The sequence below is a fragment of the Saccharomycopsis crataegensis genome, assembly GCF_037102585.1.
Source record: "Saccharomycopsis crataegensis DNA, jcf7180000000097, whole genome shotgun sequence".
Taxonomy (NCBI): Eukaryota; Fungi; Ascomycota; class Saccharomycetes; order Ascoideales; family Saccharomycopsidaceae; genus Saccharomycopsis; species Saccharomycopsis crataegensis.
Window position 1 is genome coordinate 84,774 of NW_027043837.1, and position 27,983 is coordinate 112,756.

General features: G+C 38.2%; 2 protein-coding genes across 2 annotated transcripts; one reads left to right on the forward strand and one right to left on the reverse strand. All coding sequences in view use genetic code 12, as the record gives it.

Annotated features, from left to right (window-relative positions):
- Nucleotides 1–6,103: 6,103 nt before the first annotated feature.
- Nucleotides 6,104–8,301, forward strand: DASC09_054830 (uncharacterized protein; the record flags this gene model as incomplete). Its single annotated transcript, XM_064999068.1, has 2 exons — nt 6,104–8,240; nt 8,288–8,301. The coding sequence occupies 2 exons, from the start codon at nt 6,104–6,106 to the stop codon at nt 8,299–8,301; spliced, it is 2,151 nt and encodes a 716-aa protein (XP_064855140.1).
- Nucleotides 8,302–19,891: 11,590 nt separating this feature from the next.
- Nucleotides 19,892–20,074, reverse strand: DASC09_054840 (uncharacterized protein; the record flags this gene model as incomplete). Its single annotated transcript, XM_064999069.1, has 1 exon — nt 19,892–20,074. The coding sequence occupies one exon, from the start codon at nt 20,072–20,074 to the stop codon at nt 19,892–19,894; it is 183 nt and encodes a 60-aa protein (XP_064855141.1).
- Nucleotides 20,075–27,983: the final 7,909 nt, after the last annotated feature.

Below are 27,983 nucleotides of genomic sequence, written 5' to 3' on the forward strand. Positions count from 1 at the left end.
AGCAACCAATTGAGCAACTTCGTTTGAGTCTTCCAGACCGTCAGTTCCGGTCTCTCCATTGATCAAATAAGCATATAACCCAAGACCTTTCATCTTCATCTTGACACTGATCAATGTGAACCAATCATAGAAGTTTGATGAACCTTTCAACTTTTCATCAGCAGCAAACGAAGTAAGAGCATTTGAACTCATAACCTGTTGAAGTTTTGTAACCCTAGTTACAGTAGTCATTACCAATAACAAATACTATCAAACTATCCTTGTTATTATTCTTATTCTTCTTAACTAACTAACTATTTAAATAACAAAATATAAACTCAAACTATGGGGAGAGGCCCCATATTTATAATAAGACCAATATATATGATTTGTAATCATACATCCATCTAGAACATTCTAGATGATTAATCATATGCACAATGACTAATTATTAGGCTGAGTCATAATCACATGCAGATTATATATTGCTCAGCCATGGTAAATAAACCGTCTTATCCGAGACTCGAACCCAGGATCTATTCAACACATTGATACCCGTGTTAACCGTTGAGCCATCTGTACAAAACCCAATATATGACTTTGGATTGTCAACTCAACACACACTCTGACTTGTTTTTCAAACACTTGACCTCCACAAACTTGGAATACCCGTCGACAATAGTGAGAAAATATTTGCTCGAATCAATAGACCCATAATTGATTGGGCCACACACGTCCATATGCAACAATTGTAAAGGCTGTTGTGGTTTAGCACCCTTCCCGCTCTTTGGTCTTCTGGTAACCCCTTTACTTGTCAAGCAGCTTTCACATAACTGCACAGAATCTTCACTGTAAAGTTTACCTTTCACCAAATGAAACATCAGATTGAACTTGTTCATAATATTCATACTGGGATGGCCTAATCTCTGGTGCCACAACCCGCTCTTATCAACACTGTTAAATGCCACACCATCGACACTGGTGTGCAAAGCATAAAGATCACTCATAACTGGATCTTTAACAGCAACCACTTTATTTTCAGGGTGCATTTTCACCTTGTTTCCTTCAAATAATAATCTTGCACCATTCAGAGTAGCCTTGGAAACAGAAATCAAATTGGCCTTTGACCCTGGAACATAATAAGCATCCTTGATTTCGATACTGGTGTTATCACGTAACTTAAACACCGCAGACCCGATACCTTGAACCTCGAGAGAACTACCATCAATACCTGAGATCTCACCAGAAAAAGGACCAATGGTTTTAAACATCTTTCTGTCATTCAAAATATGTTGCGAGGCACCAGAGTCAAAGTACACTCTGGAGGCCCTACCATGCATTCCCATAAATGCATACCAAGATGGTGATGGATTCTTCAGATCACCACCCATTCTCTCCTTTCTAGGAGCCTTGCAATCCTTCTTGAAATGACCGGGTTTTCCACAATTGAAGCACTTGTACTGTTTCTTAAAAGCAAACACAGGTTCCAAACCCTCAACACTGGTGGAACCAACCGATTTATCTCCAATGATTTCTCTTGTCAAATCTTGGACAAGCCCAATATCAACATTTCCAATAGTCCTGCCATTTCTAGACTCATACGCAGTCATGACTTCCCTGGAAAGAGTTGCATTAAACCCGGCTTTCTGACCCAAGCTCAAAAACAACGCACACAACACAGTGTTTCCGTCTAATTTGCCAACAGTATTCTTGAAGTGATTGAAGGCATCAATGAAATTCTCAACGTTTCCGTTGCTAGATTTCAACCACTTAGCGTCAATTAAATCTGAGATAATACCAACAGCATTTGTGACAGTCAATGTACCATAAGCATCCTTGAGAAACATAAACAAGTTTCTACCAGTACCATCAAATTCGGAAGCCTTAGTCAAAGCAGCGCCTGAGATGCTGTTGAAAATGGCTGTTGAAATAATCTCATCCATAGTAGCAATCAATTGGGCAACTTCATTAGCAGTTTCCAGCCCGTCAGTTCCGGTTTCCCCATTGATCAAGTAAGCATGTAAACCAAGACCTTTCATCTTCATCTTAACACTGATCAAAGTAAACCAATCATAAAAGTTCCCGGAACCCTTCAACTTCTCATCAGCAGCGAACGAAGTAAGAGCATTTGAACTCATAACCTGTTGTAGTTTTGTAACTCTAGTTACAAAAGACATTGATAACAATAATATTCAATAATATTTATTCCCTTGTTATACTTGTTTTACTTGTTAACTATCTAAATTATATAAAGGACAAACTCAGACTATGGGGGGCATGGCCCGTATTTATATTAATCTCAATGGGTTCTAGAAGGTTCCATAAGTTCTAGAAGGTTCCATAAGTTCTAGAAGGTTCCATAAGTTCTAGAAGGTTCCATGAGTTCTAGAAGGTTCCATGAACAATGACTAACCACATAACTTTGGATTGCCAACTCAACAGCTTTGGTATGATGTTAAAGAGTATAGTTCGGTAGTGGAATGGTAAATTTCCTTCAGTTAGAATGTGGTTAAATTCTTGAAGAAGGATGTGTTTGATTTGGGGAAATAATTCCTTATAAAATTTGTATGGGATTCCATCTATGCCCGGTGTGGACTTCAAATTTGCCGAATCAATTGCCAGTTTGAGTTCTCTCATTGTTATGGAGGAATCCATTTTTCTCTTCTCTTCAGCAGATATTCCTTGGGTTGGAATCACGTCCTGGAGATATTTATGTATTTTTTTGTGTCCTTTGTTCCTCTGGTTCCATCAAACAAGTCCATATAATATTCAGTTGCTATTTTCATTATCTCTTCATGAGATTGAACTAGTGTCCCTTCTACATCTTTTAGCTGTTTTATTGGGCGTTGTTCTTGATATTGGTGGAAAACTTGGTTAATATGTTGATAATATTCCGTCATTTTATCAAGTTCAGGCACTTTCACTTTTTTCAACATGTGTTTGAGTTTTTCTGCTTTGCATTTAATATCAATTATTAATTCATCGGTTCCTTGGATATCTTCATTTATAGATTGGTGCCTGAGAACATTAATGATTCTGTCGGTCAATCTATATCTCTTCATATTATAGTAAGCCTTGGATGAAGTTAAAGTCAACTCCACTGTAACTGAATCATGTGTGGATCTTTTCCCAAAATGATTTGTTTGTGTCATATTCCATTTGTTTTCTTTGTTTTTAAGAAGCTCCCAGTGATATAGAACCTATCCAATCTCCGGCTTTTCCCTAATTCTGATGCTTTATTAGTGAATGTTTTCTTGATGTTATGTTTGATTGAATTGAATGAGTCCTTCAAGTTCAACAAAGTAATGAGATTAGTTAAGGATTCAGCAACTGAGTCTTCACGGCTTCTATAATTTAGGGAGTCCGAACGATCAATAAAATTATTAAAATCACCAGCTAACATGATGTTGATTGTCTTTCCTGGGAATCTAGTTTGAAGATTCTGATGTTGGGCAAGTAAACTGAGTTTGAGCTGATCATGGATCTGATTTTGCTTTTGGTATTGATTTGGATTATACAAGGTTATAATCCAGAGTGCTTGGTTATTTTCTAATTCAATTAAGACATCCGTGATGTGTTTTTGGAGTTCATGTTGGACAGTAATACCTGCTAATTTGGATCCTAACACTGGAATAGAATCATCAACAATTATTGCTGTTCTGGAACAGGTTGAATTATAGTATATGACTTTGTTATCGAACTGAAACGAAAAGTCTTCTGATAGATTTAGTTCTTGGAGCAAAGACACATTGGATTTTTTGGTGAAACTTATTACCAACTGGTCGCTGATACGACTCCGTTGTATATTTTGAGTATTGATTTTAATAATCATTATGTTTATTCATTGGAATTTTGATTTGTCTGTTTGTTTCTGGTTGCATCAGCTTCCAGAGTTGACAAATCATCATTGGTTGGTGTTAATTCTGTTTTCTCATGTACTGGAATTTCATCACCCAGTAGCATTTCATCCTCCTCATATTCTTCTGAATCCTCATATTCGTCTTTTGCATCATAGATGTATTCTCCATCATTTTCATACTCCTCATCATACTCTTCGTCATTATCATTATCAGGTTCTGCACTTGATTCAGGCAGGGTTGCCTCTTTAGAGTCAGATTGTGCCAGTTTTGATGTCACTGATGGGTGTGGGTCTTTAATGACTAACTTAATAGATTTTGGTACAAATGGTTTTGGTGCTGAAGGCTTGGTGGTGTTAATTTTGGTCAAAATTGGGGTAGAGATTGGGGTAGATTTTGGGGTAGAAGCTGGGGTAGAAGCTGGGGTAGAAGTTGGGTTGGACAAGGTTTGATTAGATTTTGGGGTAATTGGATGGGATCTAAACACATTCAACTTAATTCCTGGTTTGGCTGACTCTTGCTTGGTTTCAGCTGGTTTCTCCCTTTGAAGGATTTTCTTTGGTTTGACGGATGCCTTCTTTTTGGAGGCCTTTCTAACTTGATTAACCGGAGGAGGGGTGATTTGATGCTTTCTGTTGATAGCTGGTGTGGTAGTTTGGATATTTTCATAATCATCATCTCTTTCTTTGGATATTAATCCCAATTGGTGGAATGGATTCTTCCATAAATTGCTCAGTTCATTTTGTGGTGGTTTTGATTGTCTGGATCTAGATGAACCATGAACCATGGTGAACTCGGTAGAAGGAACTTCAATCACTGGTGGTTGATTTTGCTTCTGTTTGGGGTTCTCATGACGATCATCTGTAACATTTTTCTTTGGCCGCTTAAAGTAACAGTCTTTAGCTACATGGCTAGGCTTTTTGCAAATCGCGCAAGATGCTTGCTTGCAATTGTATCTGGTGTGTTCTCTTGAACCACAATTGATACAGTGTAAGCATTTAGTAATAACTTTAGAAACAATGTTGTCTTGGTGAATAACCGGGATTTGTTTTCCTGGTTCCATTTCCAAGTAACCATAAATGTAACGATTTTTAAGCTCCTCGTTAGGTCTTTTAGTCATGTCACTTTTAATCACTGAGAATGATGTTGGTTCAATTTGGGCTAGGTCAAGCGCTTGCTTGATGGTAGCATCGACAAAATAGTCAGGGGTTGTTTCCAAGGCTGTTATCTCAATCAATTGGATTTCTTTATCATTCTTATTGATATTGATGCGTGGCTTGTAAGTGGATTGTTCAATGTCAACACTTAAATGGCTAGTGACAAAATCAATAAATGCATTACGTAACTTTTCATTCTTAGTTTGTAATTGACCTTTCAATATTGGGATAAGTGAGGATTTGAGACAAATAGTTTCATTTGAAATAAACAAGTAGTTTTGAGCTTCAATTAAAGCTTTCTTGATGAAGTTGATATCATCATTATCATTCAAATCAGTTTCAATGTTGGTTAATTTAACATCGATTAATTTTTGGAAGGCATCCTTTATTGTACTCAAATGATCATCAAGCTCATACTTCCGGTAGACCTCAGGTGGGATAATAAATGACATCATGATTTTTTGTTTATCTTGATGGCTCATAATAAATTTAATGTAATCCTCCTCTGCAATATTAGATTGTTTCAATCTTGAGAATTCATTAATTAAATGGGAATTTGTGTAAAATTTGAAAAACTTTTCAATGGTGTAGATTTTGACAAATTCTTGATATTTCTCTTCAACATTTTCCACTTTTTGTGTGTCAAATCTGTTGAAGTTTTGTAACCCTAGTTACAGTAGTCATTACCAATAACAAATACTATCAAACTATCCTTGTTATTATTCTTATTCTTCTTAACTAACTAACTATTTAAATAACAAAATATAAACTCAAACTATGGGGAGAGGCCCCATATTTATAATAAGACCAATATATATGATTTGTAATCATACATCCATCTAGAACATTCTAGATGATCAATCATATGCACAATGACTAATTATTAGGCTGAGTCATAATCACATGCAGATTATATATTGCTCAGCCATGGTAAATAAACCGTCTTATCCGAGACTCGAACCCAGGATCTATTCAACACATTGATACCCGTGTTAACCGTTGAGCCATCTGTACAAAACCCAATATATGACTTTGGATTGTCAACTCAACAAAATCCGAAAAGTGATCCCCTCATGTTTAAGTCCTGGTTACCATCAAACAGATTTTATCATGAGAACCACTAGAAATAGTAATAAAGCTACTCCAAACTACTCCACCGACCCTACTAATGATCCCCCAATCATTGAAACCCCGGTTTCTTTGGGCTCTTCATTGGATGTTGGCGCAACATCTGAAACCCCGATCCCGATAGCAAACATAAACAAACAAGCTAAAGATCAAGATTCCGATGAAGAAATTACTGATGCAGCCGACAATACTATTAATAGTACTGTTGAAACCTTTTTAACTGCTTCAGAAGATCCTGAAGCGGACCAAAACATGGATTCCAACGCCATTTCTACCCTAACTACCTCTCCAGCAATTAATGTTTCTTCAGTTGATTGCGATCGCAATTCTCATGCAGCATGTGACACTGACATTGACATGCATAATCCTGTTATTCCAACCCAAGCCGTTATTTCTACTGATTTTATTAATGAAAACTCCGAAAACCAAAAAAAAATCGAAAATTCTCAAAACCCAAAAAAAAATTCTGTTTCTGTTCCTTCTGTTTCTGTTCCTTCTGTTCCTGTTCCCTCTGTCTCATCTTCTACTGTCGCCTCTCCAACTACGGCCTCCAATCCGGTGGCTCCAGCTGTCAATGTGACAAGACCAATCCAAACCTATGCTCAAGCCACCGCTGGAGACAAGCGCACACCTCGAGCCACTACAAACACCAATGATCCATCCTTCCAAAACGTGTTGATGAAATTTGAAAGAACTTTCAAATGGGCAAGTCACATCAAAATCCTTGACTTTAAGCACCGCGACGTATTGGAATATGCCATAAGCGAGAAACGCAAATCAGGAAAATTGTTCTCCACCTCCAATCCTGCTATTATTAAATCCAAAGAAAAACGCGAGGAACTCGTCAAGATCATGGAAATTGAAGATTTCTTCCAAAACTACACCAGTTTTAATATGACAAACGAATTCAACAGATTGAGAAACTCTAGAATCAGCTTGGAGAACTACTTGGAATTTATCATGAGCCAACAGCATCTTAAGGATATCTTAATCTACTTTAAGATCCCAAAAGATATCTTTACAGAGTTTCCTCTTGAAAAACACTTGGAATCCATCAAAAACGGACTCACTAAGTTATCCAAAGAACTTGATACTATTACACAGTCATCCAACGAACCAGATAAGGATTTGATCATAATCAGGGAAAACTTAAAAGGGGCCCTCAACCACTTGGTTATTTTTAATAAGAAGATCTGCCTTAACTCAAACTTCATCCCAAACCCTCAGGATACAGGCTCTGATATCTTCAAGAAGGACAGAAATCTTTTAATTGAATATCTTAACATCCACCTTAAAGTTACAGTTGGAAATTATACCTACACGCCAGGGTCTTTGTTAAACACAATGAATAAGGAATCCCATTTAATTGAGATTGAAATGAATTCCGAGTTTACTGAATTTAACCGGGAAAAACTTCTTGACCATGTCTTCAATGAATCCGGAATTGATCCATCATCCTTCTTTCCAATCAACACCGTTCACTTTACGGAAGAAGCTAGCAAAGCTGCCAGTATTGTCACTTATGGTTATATTGAAATTGACTCAGGAAAATCCCTTCCACTCTTCAATGACAAAAATTTCCGCTCCAGAGTCATCACGAAATGCGTCCACTGCACTGCATGTGGCTCCCGTGAACACACTCGTTTTGACTGCAAGACTTCATCTTGTGCCATTTGCAAGAAATTATCCCATAGGGCAAAAGATTGTTATTTCAAAAAGCAACAAAGAGCACCTATTGTGAATCCGGAAGTTCCAGAAAAACACTCTCCGAAACAAAATTCTGGAAAAGCAGTCAAACCAAACCACAAATTAAACTATGGTTTTCAGACTGTCGAAAAAAGAAAAATAAAACTGAATAAACCGGCTACTCCAGAATATTCTAAACCACATTCAAACCCTTTCGACTTATTGGCAAATGAAGAAGAAAATGTTGATGATTCAATTATTGATGAGGACGATACTTTGGAAAAGAACTACCCATCCAATGAGGAAGATGCTTTAGAGGAAGGCCTCTCTACTGATGCAGACCAATCCATGGATGAACTCGAAACCTCTACAACCCAACACACTGCTACTCTCAGACATCAAACCAAACCAATAGAATTATTGTCCAAGAAAGGTAAATCTAAGAAGCACGCCAAGTTCGCGGCCATTAGCGCCATCAAGCTGGCCCATATTAGCAAGGTCTCCAAAAAGATCCTAGCCTCACCTTCATCCCACCCTCAGGTCCGCGTTTCTCGCAGACATCAAGAAGTAAACTCACAACATCATACTACTTCTTCTGCTGCCAACATTCCTCCTTCACCTACCCCTGCCCGTGATACTGTCACTTCCTCGGCTCTGGCCACTTCTTCTATCCCTGCTTCTGCCCCTGCTTCTGTCCCTGCTTCTGTCCCTACCTCTGTTCCTACCCCTATTACTACCTCACCTCATTCTACCTCACCTCATTCAGCTTCCCCCTTCTCAAAACATCCAACTATCCTGGAAAACTTAGACAAAATGCCCACGCCACTGGAATCATTTACTCCCCGGCCAATGAAGCTTCTGTCAAAAGAACAATCTTCCCCCCTGGAGGATAACAACAACGAAATAAATTCACCTCAATCAGATGGCTCAAATGTCACAAAAAACGCCTCTCATACACAAAATGAGTAAACTATCGATCATTAGTCAAAACATCCAAAGATTGAGATTGGATGACTCCAAAATTCTCCATCTATCAAACCAATATAACATTTCAATGTTTCAAGAACTTAATCTTGGCGAGGACTTCCTCTTCCAACACCAAAACAAAAAAATTTATAAAAATACTCCATCATCCCGCACAGCTATTATAATTGAGGACCACATAAAGGTCGTTGATCATTCATTGCTAACAATTGCAGTACTGAGCCAGCTCCAGGTTTATATCACAGATGCCATTATTGAACAAGATGCCAATAACTGGCTTTGGCTAATCAATATCTACAACCCATCTGCTGATTACCAAAAACAAATCCTCCTTCAAAATCAACTCTCCATCACCCTCCAAACCCAGCTTACCGCTCTCAGAGCGAGAAGCAACAATAAGACCATCAACATTATTCTCGGAGGTGACTTTAATAATTTTGTCAATTCAAGAGACTCTGCTAACTTCCGTTCTCGCGAACAAAGATCGTCCGAGTCGCTTAAAAAGCTAATCAAAACTTTCAAGCTAGCAGATATCTATGAACATCCAAAATTGCACCAGATTAAAAAGAATTGGACTAACCAATCCACCACGAAAGAAAGTAGTCGCAGAATAGATCGTTTTTATATCAGTCAGTCCATGATCTCCGACAAAAACAGATTTCATATTCAAATGTCCCAACAAAACTATCTAAAGTCTTCTTCAACTCACGATTCTATTATTCTTGAAATCAACACTCAACCTCATGCAATGACTTACATCCCCCAACATAATATTATTAAAAATCATATTATTCAATGGCTTCTGAAGATCAAGTTTCCACCCACTGTGAACTCTACTTCAGACCTCATTTCCGAGATTCGCTTGAAGCTGAATTTTTTGACGATGGTACACAAGAAAATAACAGAAAATACTGATGAACCAAATTATTATGACCACATAAGAACTAGGTTCCACCAACACTCCAGACCGCGCCCAATCAAAGCCCTCAAAGCTTCAGATGGCGCTTTATTGACATCACAGCAAGACATGCTTCTAGAAGTAACCAATTACTATCAAAAACTCTACGATGGATCTCGTGGTTCAAAGAGCTCGGAAAATATAGAAAGGTTCATCAACGCCTCCTTGGGAGATCAGATACCACTAACCAACACTGAATCCAACAACTTGAACAAACCAATCACCATGACAGAATTGGAATATGCAGTTACTGAATCCAATACTCAATCCGCCCCCGGGGTAGATGGTATACCATACGGCGTTTATAAGTCTCTCTTTCCTCAGATAAAACACATACTTCTAAAAGAATTTAACCAAATTCTTTCTTCAGGGGAAATTCCATTCAACTATCGAACCATAAAATTCACTCTCATACCAAAACCAAACAAAGATGTTCAAAAAGTGGAGAATTACAGGCCCATAGCATTAATCAACACAAATTTGAAACTCTTTTCCAGCATCATCAACGCCCGTTTGCTCCCGTTCTTGCAAAAAATTATCGGCCCAAATCAAGTTGGTTTCATACCTGAAAGATCCTCCTTCTCTAATATAACAATTTTCGGTGACTTGCTTTCCAGTTTAATATCCCCACAAGACAAGCCACATGTCAATCATTCTACTAACCACCGAATCATGCTTGCTGACTTTGAAAAGGCTTTTGACCAGATTTCCCATCTATACCTTAAAATATTACTTCGAAAACTCAATTTTGGAAAAATGACGGAAACTATTCACGCTATCCTTACCAAAGCCCTCGGAACCATTTGCCTAAATAACATTACAGGCCCTTCTTTCCCATTAAGAAACGGAACCCTTCAGGGCAACCCACTTTCACCAACAATTTTCGCGTTAGCCCTTGAACCTTTTCTAAGAGCCATCCAAAGATTAAATAAAGGATTCAGTTACAACCATAAGATCCAACCAAACATCATCCCCAGAGTCAAATACCTTGCCTATGCAGATGATGTTACCTTATTCTTGAGAGATCATAATGACTTCAAAAACACTATGAAGATAATTCAGGCGTTCGAACAAGTCAGTGGTTCTAAATTAAACAAAAGCAAATCCAGATTAATTGTTCCATGCGATCAAATACCATTCCAGTCCGACTTCCAAATAGATATTGCTGACAATAATTATGAAATCCAATATCTAGGCGTTAAAATTGGGAACTCGAGTCAAACCTGGCCTAATACTCTCCAAAAAGACATCAGCACCAAATATTACATGACCAACATGAGTTCACTACCAATATCAAGTCAAATAGTCGGATATAACACATATATCTTGTCTAAGCTATATTACCACGAGATTCATGCACCTATGCTTCCAGACCAAATAGATTTGCTAGAACAATCCATCAAAAACCAGGTGAACAAAAAACTGAAAATCTCCATGGACACTTTAAAAACAAGCCCATTGAAAGGAGGATATGGCATGGTGGATATCAAAAGCCAATTGAACTACCGCAAGGCAAAAATCTTTCAACAACTCTTTCTCAAATCTTTAAACCCATATTGCCAGTTACTCCGATTCAAGCTCCAACTAGCAATAAACATGATCATCAAACAAAATCTATCCGAGGAAGAGCAGTCGATACAAGGATATATAAAAACCCAATACTGGTGGCGGTTAATATTGGGTGACCAGATCAATATCAAGAATAAGAGAGACAGCAGGTCCATACTCAACCAGGTTATAAATCTTCCAATGTTCACCACAGCGGAAAAATGTGCTTTTGTGGCTTGGTATAAATTATTGTCCAAACCAATATCTCAACAACAAACATTGAGCCCAATGAATATCAAACACTCAGACCTTGCCAAGTCCATTCAAGACGGTATACCAACTATCTATCAAATGGAGATCCCAAAACTGGTCATGGAGTTTGAACACAAACAGGGAAGCAAGAAAAAAAGAGCCAGAATTGATAAACATAAATTATCCACCACTTTAACCAATATCCAAGAAGTCACCCAAACGAAACAAAACTCTTTCTGGAAGAGACTCCACAAATACCAACATAATAGCCCTGGTTACTTTGAAAACATACACATATTCCACTTAGGTGCTGAACAATTTTTTACCAACATAGAAAATGTCACTATTGCGGGCTCGAAACCGTCTCTCAAGACCAACAACATGAATCACCAGAACTCCAAGTCAAGATCAAAATGACCCATTTCCTAATTCAATGCCCATTATCAACCGAGTTATGGTCAAGATTGAAAATCCCAATTCCATTAGCATGGAATAACTTAATCGCTCCCAATCATTCAGAATCAACAATCAAAAAGATCGACCGCTATCTATGCTATCAACGCAAACTCTCACGCCTAAGATATCATAACCAAATTGATTGGAACACATCAATTAACAACTTGATTTATATCATTACTACTGGGAGCTGAATAGTCGATCAAAACAAAAAAGAAAAAAAAATTAACAAAAACAATAACAAAAAAAAACATTTTATTTAAATACTAATAATTATCACTAAAGGGTTTTTCACCATATGATATGGTTTTCCCTAACATATATAATGAGCATTAGCTTATAAGATTTTACATAGATATATATAATTATATATTTATTAATAAATCGAACTTTGAAGGAAAAAAAAAAATGCTATCAAAAGCCAATTGAGCTACCGCAAGGCAAAAATCTTTCAACAACTCTTTCTCCAATCTTTAAACCCATATTGCCAGTTACTCCGATTGGTAACCAGGACTCAACTCAACCATGATCCGATAATATAACACAAACTCAATTAAGCCCTTATGGCCAAGTTGGTAAGGCGCTACACTAGTAATGTAGCGATCCTCAGTTCAAATCTGAGTGAGGGCATACTCTTTGTTTGGGCGTGTGGCGCAGTTGGTAGCGCGCTCCCTTAGCATGGGAGAGGTCTTGGGTTCAATTCCCAACTCGTCCAAAACATTTTTTTTGGTTCTGTAGGTCTCTGTCGCTGAGATTTTCGCAGGTTTCCGACCCGGAAGCGAGTCCTTTTGAGACCAACAGGGGTGCTTGACCAACAGGGGTGCTTTGCTTCCTGTAAGAACACTTGAACGAATAAACTTGAAGTAAGGATAAAAAATAAAAGCACTATTCGTTTCTACACTTATTCAGCGCAACCTCCAGCACAGTTACATCAATTTTTGTTAGGATCGTAGATATGTAAATCTAGATGTTTTACTAGTGAAAACTATAAACATGGAAAATTTTGCATGGTCGGATTTAAATAGACCTAAGCCGACGCAGAAGAGGGTAACCAACGACACGAGTGGTATGGTGAATCCTAGCAAATTACCATCATTTATGTAATATGAGCATTTTTGCCAATAGCATTTAAAATATTTAAATGTAGCTCTAATTACCGTGCAAGCTCCAATAGCTTGGTTTTTTCTATCACTTAACTTAAGGGTACTAGATGCGATTCCTTGTACTATGTCTCAACATCTTTTTTCCGTAGTGGAAAATGTCGCACACTTATGCACAGGAATTACCGCTTCTGGTGAAAGTGCGCTCTGGTGACACTTTTCCGAGATTGTTGAAATGTAGCTCTAAGTACAGTGCAAGCTCTAATAGTTTGATTTTGTCTACCACTTAACTTAAGGGTACTTTATGTGATTTTGTGTACTATGGCGGAGCAATGTTTTTCCGACAAGAAAAACGTCGGACACCTTGTTGAAGTTTTGTAACCCTAGTTACAGTAGTCATTACCAATAACAAATACTATCAAACTATCCTTGTTATTATTCTTATTCTTCTTAACTAACTAACTATTTAAATAACAAAATATAAACTCAAACTATGGGGAGAGGCCCCATATTTATAATAAGACCAATATATATGATTTGTAATCATACATCCATCTAGAACATTCTAGATGATTAATCATATGCACAATGACTAATTATTAGGCTGAGTCATAATCACATGCAGATTATATATTGCTCAGCCATGGTAAATAAACCGTCTTATCCGAGACTCGAACCCAGGATCTATTCAACACATTGATACCCGTGTTAACCGTTGAGCCATCTGTACAAAACCCAATATATGACTTTGGATTGTCAACTCAACACCCTCTCTCAATTCAAAGTCACCATACCACAAAGCTTTCTTAGCTCTATGAATTGAGGAGCAGCAAGACCTTTAGTGAACATGTCAGCAACCATGATTCCAGTATTAAGGTATTGCAAATCAATTGTCCCAGATCCAATGTGATCCCTGATGAAATGAGTCCTGATATCAATATGTTTGGTACGGTGATGGAAAGCTGGATGTTTGGCCATTTCAATACACCCCTGGTTATCATCATAAATCTTCACTGCACCAGTGTTAAGGCCAAACTGTTCAAAGACCTGTTTCAACCACAATGCCTCTTTCACACCTTCGCTGAGAGACATATATTCTGCTTCAGCTGTAGAAAGAGCAACCGTTGCTTGTTTCTTAGATCTCCATGTGATTGCACCATTGGCATATTTGAACACAAACCCAGTAGTAGACTTTCTGTCTGACTTATCTCCAGCCCAGTCAGCATCACAATATCCAACTAGTTCACCATCTCCTTTATCTCCAGCCTCATATCTTATACCTAATTCTTTCGTACCTTTCAAATATCTCAACACTCTTTTAGCTGCCTTGTAATGGACCTCCTTTGGCTCCTTGAGATATCTTGATAAAACACCGACGATATAACTAATATCGCTCCTAACAGTATTGGCAGCAAACAACAATTTTCCAACTAAAGATCTATAGTCTGTAGCATCACATGTTTCAGCATTGGCATCCACCAACGTAAGTTCTTGGCCAGAAATTGTAGGCGTCTTATCGTGGTTGCAATTCTCCATTCCAAATTCCTTCAACATGGAACCAATGTAGTCCTTCAAACTCATGTTGATACCACCATCATCTTGAGAAATATTCATGCCTAAAAATTTCTTGACAACTCCCAAGTCTTTCATCTTGAAAACATTCATCAATTCAGATTTGACTTTTCCAATAGCAAAATCTGAGGTACCAGCTATCAATAAGTCGTCAACATAGAGGGCAACCATCACAAAAGACTTTTCGGATTTCCTTGAATATAGACAATATTCAGCACCGTTTCTGACAAAACCAAGCGACGACAAAACACTGTGGATTCTTTCATTCCACACTAACGGGGCTTGTTTTAATCCATACAAGCTTTTCTTCAACCTCAAGACCATTGTTTCTTTTCCCTTAACCACATACCCTTCCGGCTGTGTCATGTATAATTCTTCTTGAAGAAACCCATTGAGAAAAGCAGTCTTAACATCCATCTGATGAACTGCCATTCCATTCTTGGCAGCGATACTCAACATCAACCTGATAGATTCATAACGCACCACAGGTGAAAAGGTCTCATTGTAATCAATACCCTTCACCTGTGTGAATCCTCGAGCAACAAGTCTTCCCTTGAAGACTCCGTTATCTTTCTTTGCAAAGACCCAACGACATGTAATTGGCTTTCTTCCTTTCGGCAACTTGACCAATTCATAAGTGGAGTTCTCCTTGTGAGCAGCTATTTCTTCGTCACAAGCGCGCTTCCATTCCACTCTTTCATCGCTCTTCATAGCTTCCTTGTAGTTTCCAGGAACATCAGTTCCTCCAGATATAGCGTCAGCTTCACCAGCCATGAAGCATGTAGCAACGTAATTCACAGGTTTGTATTCTAACAACTTGCTTTTGGTATCATCATTCAGTTCTGATTCTTCATCACAATCACTTGGCTCTTCAATATGAGGCTCAATTTTCGAAACCACCAAGTCATCATTGCTACTGCCATTTGGAACAAACGAAGTCAACTCTTCTGAATTTCTTGTATTCCTGAACTTCTTTCTTTGTGGTTTCTCAGTAACACTTTCCCTCTCTGAATCTGAGCTGAATGTGTCAGCTGTTCTTCTATTTCAGCCAAAATACCAAATGGGTTTCTCTTAATTATACCCCTGCTTTCCTTGACTCTAGAACCTGATGATCTTTTTCTTTTCGTAGCAGTAACCAACTGAAAAGCATCATCATAAACTTTTGAGGGAATCAATTCTCCGTCCCCATACTCCTTGGTTTCCACAATGGACATTTCAATGTCTTTATCAGGTGCATCACTTTCAGATACCATGCTTGCATCATCAACTGAGATTTGGGACGTAGTTTCATCATCATGGTATGCAGAGCCATTTCTACTACCAACATCAACATCAACCAAATCATCATTCATAATAATTGGAGCAGCAGATATTCCACCAATGATACCTCCCCCTCCTCCGCCAGAAATTCCAATCCTTTCTTCTGGTGCAGCAGTGGAGGACTTCTTTCCATCTTGAAAATAATATCTTGACTCATCGAAGTTCACTTGGGCAGCCGTAACAACTCTATTTGCTTCGGGATCAAACATCCTATAAGCACACCGATTTCTATCATACCCAAGCATAACACACATTTTCGAAGTAGCACCAAGTTTCCCATATCTCAATTTATGGGGAACAACAACATATCCAATACAACCAAAACAACGAAGATGATCAAGTCCTGGATTATAACCAAACCAACGACGATACGGAGTCTGAAAACCAATCACTCGGGATGGTGTTCTGTTGGTCAAATAAGCAGCAGTACGAACTGCCTCTGGCCAAAATTGCGCAGGCATGGATGCCCCAATCATCAAAGATCTTGTTTTATCTTGAATGGTCCGATTCATTCTTTCAGCAACACCATTCTGATAACTATGGTGTGGCACCGTCAACTCATGAGCAATTCCTTTTCGTCGCAAGAACGCGTGCAATTGGCCTGTAATGAATTCTCCACCATTATCAGTTCTTATGGTTCCAACTCTAAAGTCTTTTCCTTGTGACTTGAACATTGTCTCAGAGTAGTTTATGAAGTCAATAATCTGAGCCGTGCACTCGGACTTTTGAGTTAAGCATCGAGTTTCCACATACTTGGCATATCCATCTACTATCGTAAGAAAGTAGGCACTCGAATCAATCGAGCCATAGCTAAAAGGACCACAAACATCCATATGCAACAATTCCAATGGTCTCTTAGGTTTAGAACCATGACCCAACTTTGGTTTTTGGACTGTTCCTTTAGCAGCAAGGCAACAGTCGCATCGAATAACAGCATTGTCACCCAAGATTTTCCCTTTAACAAGCTTAAACATTTTGTTAGCTTTCTGTAAAATATTAGCACTTGGGTGTCCGAGTCTTTGGTGCCAGAGACCACCCTTATCAATACTGTTAAAAGCAACACCATTAGCATCAGTAGATAATCTGTAAAGCCCATTCATCAGAGGATCCTTGGTACCAATAACCTTCATTTCCGGATACATTTTCACTTTGTTTCCTTCAAACAATAATTTCGCACCATTCAGAGTAGCCTTGGAAACTGAAATCAAGTTGGCTTTTGAGTCTGGAACATAATAAGCATCTTTGATTTCAATATTGGTATTATCACGTAATTTGAACTCCGCAGACCCAATACCTGCAACAGCAACACCACCGCCATCAATCCCGGAGATCTCTCCTCCAAACGGTCTGATCGTCTTGAACAAGCTCTTATTGTTTAAGATATGTTGCGAGGCACCTGAATCAAAATACACCCTGGAGTTGTTACCATGCATTCCCATAAATGCATACCACGATGGTGACGGATTCCTACCATCGCCAATTAATTTCTCTCTCTTAGGAGCCTTGCAATCTCTTCTGAAATGTCCAGGCTTCCCACAATTGAAGCACTTGTATTGCTTCTTGGTGGCGAAAACCGGTTCCGGACTCTCAATACTAGTAGACGCAATACTTTTATCTCCAATGATCTCTCTTGTTAAATCCTGAACAAGACCGAGGTCAACATTACCAATAGTTCTGCCATTTCTGGACTCGTAGGCTGTCATGACTTCTCTAGAGAGGCTATTACCGAAACCAGCCTTCTGGCCCAAACCCAAGAACAATGCACAAAGCACAGTGCTTCCGTCCAATTTACCAACAGTGTTCTTGAAATGATTAAAAGCATCAATAAAGTGTTCCACTTTTCCTTCTTTAGTTTTCAACCATTTGTTGTCCATTAAATCACAAATAATACCCACAGCATTGGTAACAGTCAAAGTACCATAGGCCTCCTTGAGAAACATAAACAAGTTTCTGCCGGTACCATCGAATTCCGAGGCCTTAGTCAAAGCAGCGCCAGTGATACTGTTAAAGACAACCGTAGAGATAATTTCATCCATAGTAGCAACCAATTGAGCAACTTCGTTTGAGTCTTCCAGACCGTCAGTTCCGGTCTCTCCATTGATCAAATAAGCATATAACCCAAGACCTTTCATCTTCATCTTGACACTGATCAATGTGAACCAATCATAGAAGTTTGATGAACCTTTCAACTTTTCATCAGCAGCAAACGAAGTAAGAGCATTTGAACTCATAACCTGTTGAAGTTTTGTAACCCTAGTTACAGTAGTCATTACCAATAACAAATACTATCAAACTATCCTTGTTATTATTCTTATTCTTCTTAACTAACTAACTATTTAAATAACAAAATATAAACTCAAACTATGGGGAGAGGCCCCATATTTATAATAAGACCAATATATATGATTTGTAATCATACATCCATCTAGAACATTCTAGATGATTAATCATATGCACAATGACTAATTATTAGGCTGAGTCATAATCACATGCAGATTATATATTGCTCAGCCATGGTAAATAAACCGTCTTATCCGAGACTCGAACCCAGGATCTATTCAACACATTGATACCCGTGTTAACCGTTGAGCCATCTGTACAAAACCCAATATATGACTTTGGATTGTCAACTCAACTCAAGCTTCCCACGTCTTCCTTTAATTCTGCTTGGGTAGTGACTAGGCCAGCCACTGTTTTATTTCTGCTTGGGTAGTGACTAGGCCAGCCACTGTTTTATTTAAATCAATAACATTATCTCTGTCTTCGTGACGCTCCTTTTGCATACCAGTAGCTAAGTTAGTTAGGAGGGGAATTTGAGGCCGGATAGAATTTCGACGTGAATCACTCGTTTGTTTTTTCTTAAAATCAAGAACATGGTTCACCATTATTTGTTTAGAGGGTTGGGTGGTTGGAGATTCGGGACCTTCGGTGGGATCAGACGATGAAGACCCCTTGTGTTTAGTGTGTTTATATTCTTCTGAATCTAGATATAAAAGGGCTTTCATTTGTCATGAAAGGAAGAATAACTCGATCTTATCCGAAAAACTTTCTACTAGAAGTAGACTAACAAATAGATAAACCGATAACCAACTTTGTAATGAATACTTCATCCAATCCTTCTGCCTCCAGCATCTAACGATGTTCAACACCAGGATAGTTCTGGTACAGCCAGTACATACCAACAGAATTTCTACAGTAACTGTCTATTTTTCATAAGGGTAAATAAGATAGCGCGGCAGTATAACAGATACTTACCCTCACTATATATTCAAAGGTTAAATTGTACCGGATAAAAAAACACACCCTGACCTCCTTTGTTGAGTTGGCAATCCAAAGTTATGTGGTTAGTCATTGTTCATGGAACCTTCTAGAGCTCATGGAACCTTCTAGAACTTATGGAACCTTCTAGAATTCCATGGAACATTCTAGAACCCATTGAGATTAATATAAATATGGGCCATGCCCCCCATAGTCTGAGTTTGTCCTTTATATAATTTAGTTAGTTAAGAAGAATAAGAATAATAACAAGGATAGTTTGATAGTATTTGTTATTGGTAATGACTACTGTAACTAGGGTTACAAAACTTCAACATCCTTTCCTCTTAGAAGGTGTTGAAGAGAAGTGCTCCGTAACGACTTCCCTGAATCCCATGACTTCCTTTCCATTCATCTCAATGATCTTTAAATCGTTAGATCCTTTTTTTGCTTTTTAGTTCTTAACCTTTTTTTGCTTTGTAGTTCTCAACCTTGTTAAGAGCTTCTTTGGAGAAGGCTTGCTCTTTTTTTTTTTTTTTTTCGTAGAGTTCTGCTAGTTTAGGATTAGGATAACCACATTCTACCAAATTAAAAAGAAGCTGTTTATGCTTTATTTCCAATGAAGGCCGATTCTTTGTCTTAGGTTTTTTTTTGAGCTAGTAACAGATTCTGGACTACTTCATGAGTATTTGGTGTATTTGACAGGGCTGGTCGAGCTATTGGCAGAATAAATGACTGTTCTGACTCATTAGAACTATTGTTCACGTATCTTAACAAGAAGAAATCACTGATTTCATCAGCTTCAGATGCATCTTGAGACATAATCTTAGTTTATTGAATATATTATTAAGTAGTTTATTTGAGTATTGTGCATGGGAAGAGCAAATTGTTATGTGAGATTTCGCGTCTTTTTTGTCTTTAACCGGGGTGTGAGAATTCTACAGGTCTACAAAGTACTTTAATATATATAAAGACGAAACAAACGCACTCACGTATAATGACAAACACTTTAGATAATAAAGTTAAATATAAGGACAGTAGTAAGGACAAACAGCACGACACCTAGCAACCTTAAACCAATAATGGCTGCAAATATAATCTTGATAGCAACGACTATAATATTTATTAGTGGAGATCTAATGATCTGGTTCGTAGTATATATGACCTACAGACCCCTTGATTGTAGGATCTCGAACTTGCGACAACAGAGCGCACTTTTATCAGAAGAAGTAATTATTGTACATAGGTGTCCGACGTTTTTCTTGTCGGAAAAACATTGCTCCGCCATAGTACACAAAATCACATAAAGTACCCTTAAGTTAAGTGGTAGACAAAATCAAACTATTAGAGCTTGCACTTTACTTAAAGCTACATTTCAACACGGGGGCATTTGAATATGATGACTAATGATTTGCACAAGCTTATTATGTAAATTCTTGCTAGAGTTCCCCGGAGCGGAAGTATGATCGTCCGTAGGTGCCGCATTGGAAGTGACGGATAAGTTATAGTTAGAGTTATCTCAGGACATTATGCAGTAATAATAATGAGTTGTTGCAAGTTAGATTGGGGGCTGAATGGTTTGTGTGTCGTTTATTCCAGCTTGGGATTGAATAATATCAGAGTTTGTGATAAGACAAGTTTGGTCAAAATCGGATCCTCTCAACCGCGGCTCCCCTCCCACCAGTGGTAGGATATTATGCTTCAATATATAATTATTTAAATCTCTGAAGATCAATCTTCTTCAGTATCAGGATTATTCTGATTGGCTTATTGGTAGTCTCCATGTAACATTTGATGACTACACACAAACCAGCTCATAGGTGCTTACAAAAAAATTGGAGCTTTTAAATTTAAACACTCATGGTGTGTTAAAGAGATGAGTCTAGGTAAAAATGCGCGAACCGGGAATCGAACCCGGCTCTGCTGCTTGGAAGGCAGCAATGCTAGCCACTACACCATTCGCGCTCAATGATGTGTTTGTTACAATCAGTGTGCAAGGGCACACTAGATTCTGGAATCAAGTGACCAGAAATTATTGGAAAAAAAAAAAATTTTTTAAAACCAACATGTCAAGTCCTGATAGTTATAAGAAACAAAGTATTAATTACTCAACTGATCCTACAAATGATCCCCCAAAGTCCTTTACTAGAGATTCATCCCCCTCCGTGGCTGATAATGTCGATATGTCTTCTCAAGGCGACCATCAAGGTCGTGACAACAAGAACGCTGAAATTCATGAAAACAGCGTCGAAAAACCACCGGAAAATGACGAAGATGAATCTTTTGACGATGAAAGTTCCAATTATGGAAGCGATTATTCTTCAAATGATTCAAGGGATGAGGAAAACGCGGTAGAAAACCCAAATCTGCCCGCCGCAACCCAAATTTATTCTTCGATTGCTAATCAAATCGATCCTGCATTATTAGGTAATCAATCACCTAAGCACGCAACGGCCCCTCAACATGGAGAAGTTGAGGATGCGAACTTGGAACAAAAAAACACCAAAAAAAATGAAAAATCCTCCATAAACTCCGAAAAAAACGTAGAAAACTCCACTGAAAACCAATCTGAAAAAAAACAAAAAACCCAAAAAACCCAAAACGCCTTTATTAGTTCCACCTCCGCCCGTTCCTTCGCCTCCGTTGTCGCTTCTACTCTTGCCCCAGAAGAAATGGAAAATTCTTCTACGACCACGGTCAACCCCTTTAATGGGAGGAAAGAAATCGACAGGGAAAATGACCCTCTTTTCCGAAAATTCGCTAACGCGTTTTACTGGCCTTTCCTCATCAAGGACCTCAAGTTCTACTACAGGGAAGTGTTGGAGCACTTCATTGAATGCTACAACAATAATGATCATATTTATCAATCTACACTGTATAAAATCCGTCCAGATGATCCAGACAGAATGATGGAATATCATAATACTTTGTTCATTGTTGAGTACTTTAGCCAACAATCTAGAACAAAGATTGACATGGAAATGAAACGTCTTGCAGGTCTTACCACCAATGAAAAATTACAGCTCTTCAGACAAATTTACAAATTGAACCAAGGTAATTTGCATTTCAAAATCCCAAAACCATTGATGCAAGGAAGCTCCGCAGAAATCCAATTGGCTCTCATTAAATTCGCTTTGATGGACCTAGCTAATCAACAACAACAGCTCCTTGAATCTGGGAACATCGAGGAAACTGAACGTCATCAAAGAACAAAATTGGAGTATGATTTAAGACATTCCCAGGAAGTCATTTATATCAACTCTGATGAAAATGAAATTGTCATTCCTGGAAGTTTTTTCCCTGATTTCCCTCTGCCAGACGACAAATTCAAAAAAAGAAAAATATCATTCATCAATCATATCAATGAGTTTTTACAAATAAGCACTGAAACCACAACTTATAAACCCAAAATTGTGATTGACGAATATGTTGAACGTCATTTTATTGAAATCGAAGTCCAAACTAGTAACAGAGATGCTTTAAACGACATATTGGAGTCCCACTTCCAACAACATAAGATCCCATACGATGCCTTTAATTTTGTTGATTTGCAAGCTTGCATAACATCTGACCCCTTCCAAAGAAATAGATTCTATGGTATGATAAACTTGGAAAAAGATACAGAACTACCAATTATCTCATCCAAGATTTTGAAAATCAAACTCTTGACCCATTGTTTCCACTGTACTAGCTGTGGTTCCAGGAAGCATACCAAGTTCTCTTGTCCTGAGCGGAACTGTATCATCTGTAAAAAACCAGGCCACATTGGACCAGAATGCCCAATTAAACGTCATTCTAAGAAAACCAAGATCACCCCACAAAAAGAATCCCTGAATCAAAATGTTGCACATGAAGCAAATAGCTCCTTCAAAGTTGTTACTGGAAAGAAGAGAACCATTTTGAACAGAGACTCAAAACTACAACCAAACAGAAAGGACCGTTCCCAAAGACAAGTTCCAGATAAGCAGGTTGGGCAAAACCCATTCAATGTCTTAGCTGGAGATACTTCGGAATTGGATATTACGGAACCCGGCGTGGAAGCTGAAGGGAACAACACCAACCAGCCATCTCAAAAGACTGAGAAACCCCAAAAATCATCCACAAATACATCCCCATCATTTACCAGTTCCAATCCTACCCAACCAAGACATTCATCCCCAAAACCATTATCCCCAGTCTCATCCCCTTCAACCACAAAATCCAACACCATCTATTCTCAACATGACACCTCCCCAATTCTCGTGCCAAAAACTCCAGCCAAGGAACCCTCCTCCACTCCTAACAAGAGTTCTCATAACCTGAGTTCTAAGACCCGGAGGACATCTCAAAATACAACTGTTCACCAGAGCAACCAAGACCTGGAACGGCTGACTAAGGGAAACCTGAAAGCCGACAAACATGATGGAGAACCGGTAAATTTACTGGCTTTCCTCGATGAACACTATTCAAGCAATGACGATGATGACTCAGATTATGAACCAGATGATCACCAGAGTGATCACATTGAAATTGACTCCCTGGATAATCCGAATGATGATGATGATAATGACGATGATGAGCTGATATCAGATATCAGCATAAATGAATCCAATTAATCATGACTACCCATAAGAAATCCTTCAATCTAATATCTCAAAATATTCAGAGATATCATTTCACCTCCCAACATCACCTCTCCAAATACAACAAACAGCACATCCTTTTCTTTCAAGAACTTCCGAAAGACTGTGAGGCTTTGATCCGAAACTTCCATCAACATTCCTTTCATGTAAATAATTCCCCTTACCCCCGAGCGGCTATACTATTGAGAAATATCCCCTCCATGGGCACGGTAATACTAAAAAATTTCATTTCCGATAAACTTGAGTCACATCTAACCGGATACCTTACTGATCTAGTAATATCTTGGAATGATGGCAAAACTCTATTATTATTGATAAACCTATACAACCCAACTGGACAACAAAAAGCCCAATTGACTATTCATTCCCAGTTGCACCAGCTACTCGGTGAGTTGTTGGGCCATTTGGCTATCAAATACCCAAACTCACACATCGAAATAGTGGTTGGAGGAGATTTCAACAATATCTTAGAAATTCCAAAATCAAAAAAAAATAAAAAAATTCTGAAACATCTAAAAAAACTAAACGATTTCATTGAATGCTTCAATCTCAAAGACGCTTTCTACCTCCTGCTGTCCAAAGGTCTCCCTTCCACTAACCGAGCCTCAAACGGTAAAAATCGTCGCTTAGATCGATTTTATATTTCTGAGGGTTTGTTGGAGAATACTGCTCTTAGCCAGACAAATACCCTTGGTACTATTTCCACACATGACGAAATTAGCATCAAATTTGCCCTCTCCTTTAATTTAGTGCAACTAGGACCAAAGCGTTTCAAATTGCACAACCAACTAATACCATTTATTGCTAACTCCAAGAAGTTATCACAATTGCCATCCATATCCCATTTGATTGCAGAGATCCGACTGTTAGCACCACTAACAAAAACGGCATTGAACTCTCTCCAACGCAGTGACCCATCTATTTTACCTGACCCTTATGAAAGATTGAACTCTGTTTTTAAACAGAACCCAAACACAAATCCAATTGATGCTTTTGTCATTTCTGGAGATAGGAAACTCACCGATATTCAAGATTTATTGGCCCATGCCACGTCCTATTACAAGGACATTTTTTCGGCTAAAGACTACCATGATCCGAATGCCATTCGCCAATACCTCCTAACGACGATCTCTTCCAGGAAACTAATGGCCCACGAAGCTATACAGTTAGATAACCCAATTATCGAACTGGAGATCAAGGACGCAATATGGCAGGCAAACTCAAAGAGTGAGCCTGGTCCTGATGGAATCCCTTATACATTCTATAAGGAAGCCTGGGAAAACATTAAGCATATCCTCCTCCAAGAATTCAACACTATCCTTTCCGCTGGGTCAATCCCTATTGACTATAGTCTGGTTTTGATTACATTAATCCTCAAACCCAGGAAAAATAAAGAGTTTTTACCCAATTATAGGCCAATCTCATTAATTAACACTAATATGCGCATCCTCGCTATAGTGTTAAACAACCGATTACTCAAATTCATCCCTCAGCTTGTGGGTTCCGAACAAACTGGTTTCGTCCCAGGACGTACGTCCTTCGAGCAAATTGCTGCTTTCAAAGAAGTCTTCCACTCAATGAGACCAGACTCCAACCTTTTTCAATTGCTGCGCACCTCCAAAATCCTTGTGGCTGACTTTCAAAAGGCTTTTGATAGTATCTCGCATGCATACCTAGACCACCTCTTCCAAATTCTAAACCTTGGTACAAATTTTCGCCGATTACTAATAAACATCTTGAAATCAGCAACTGCTTCCATAATGATCAACAACTTTCATGGTCCGCTATTTAAGTTAGCCTCGGGCACCTTACAGGGCAATCCAATAAGCCCCAGTATCTTTCTCTTGGCCATACAACCTTTATTAGAAAATATTCAAACAAAAAATCATGGCATAAAATTAGAAGTCCGGAATGAATTGACCATTTCCATGCAACCACTGGGTAAAGACTTTGCCATCCAGAATCCCATGAACCCCGATATCCTGATAAAGGTCACAGCATTTGCTGATGATGTCACCATATTTGTAAAAGATGACACTGAATTATTCACCACCCTCCAATACATCAAGGACTTTGAAAAATATTCAGGCAGTACCCTTAGCACCGATAAATCCAAGCTATACCATACAGCCGAATATCATCGCACCTTTGGACCCTTGACAAAACTACCCTATGAACAGATCCCTGTCTTTACCTCCACTCCCTCAATAGTGTACTTGGGTATTCCACTAAACACACCACTACATCAAGATCAGGTATTGAAAAACATCAAATACAAATATTATCTCACACAAATGCACCATCTCAGCTTAGCGGAAAAGGTATTGGGGTACAATACTTACATTATCCCTAAACTCTTATATCGTGCAATGCATCAGCCCCTTTCTAACTCTACCACCACTAAGATTGAGGAATCATTTCAACACCTTTGTCGCAGGATTGGCAGCCTATCCCTTTCCACCCTCAAAACTTCCACCCAGATGGGAGGATATGGAATGCTCGATCTCAAAAACCACTTCCTATATCGGTACGCACACGTCATATACCAACTACTAACATCCCTGGAAAAATATTTATATCACCAAATCTTGAGATATAAAATCCAATACGCCATTAACACCCAAATCCAAGTGGAATCTCTACTTGATCAATACCAAAAATCTCAACTCCATCCAGAATCTCACTTTCAAAGAATTGGAAGTATGATTGACAGAAACTCCATCCAAACACATATATGGTACTTTCCGTTACTTGGCTACCAACTCTCATATCCTGGCAGCTCCACCAAGAAAATTACCCTTTCTGACATTGTCAAAAGCAACATTTTCTCACTAGAAGAGAAAAAATACCTCAAATCATGGTCGATTTTATTTGATCTAGAGAACCAGGGAAAAACAAGGTATCACAGATGCAGAAGATTGAAGATTGAAGATTGAAGATATCCAGGACAATTTAGCAAAACCAGTACCAGAGAAATACAAGGCCCACCATCAAAAAATGTTCACTTTTGATTTTAAGAACGGCAGCAAACAGGAACAACTCAAACGAGACGTCTCCAAAGCATCAACAACATTGACCAAAATCACATACCCCCTGGAGCCACAACAAAGAAAATTTTGGAAACAGATTAACCAGATCAAAAGGTGGGTACCGGGTTCAATGGAGAACCTCCACCTCATGATGTTGGGGCTCACATTGTTCAAATCAACAAATTCCCGTTGCCATGTTTGTAATTTTCCTCCAGAAAATTGGAACACCAACCCCAGGGATCCTGACCATATCAAGGAAGCCTACATCACCCATTACTACATAAATTGCACAGTATCAAGAAACTTATGGAAAATATTAAAAATGGGAATATCTCAAACATGGGATAACATCATATTGCATCAACATCAGAAACAAACTATGATAAAATTGGATCGCTTCGCTTATTACATTGAAAAATATAATAGGGTACGAAGGTCAAATAATGCAGATTGGACTAATCAATCAATGAAAACATTATTATATCTTATTACAGCGGTCTACTAAAAAATTAAAATAACCATAAAACAAAATAAAAATAAAAATAAAAATAATATTAAAAATAAAAATAAAAATAGTCAATATCTTAAAGGGGGTTTTTAGTGAGTAGAAATCTCACACTGTTGAATATTAATTTAAAAAAATTGAAATTCTTCGTCTTTTGAAGATTTTCCTCCTCAAAACCAAGAACAAGTTTATATAATTATATACTTATGAGATTTAATATAAATCGAAATTATTGGAAAAAAAAAAAAAAAAAAAAAGGATTGATTTAGTATTACTCTCTGAAGAACCAGAGATCATATATATTGAAAACTTTTCATAATCGACGACTATAATTATATACTAATGGTTATGAGCTTATGGTTATGAGCACGTGTATCATTGCCTATAACCAATAGCTCAAACCATACTACAACAATTCCCCCCGTCAAGATCTTCTATTCAAACTTTGAAAGGAACGACCCAACAACGGTTTTCTACAGATAGGAATACTAGAAGAACCATAGAAGTCCTTAATGGACTCATAGAGGTTCTTCTGTAAACCCAGTGGAACACTATCCACAAAAACATCAACCGGG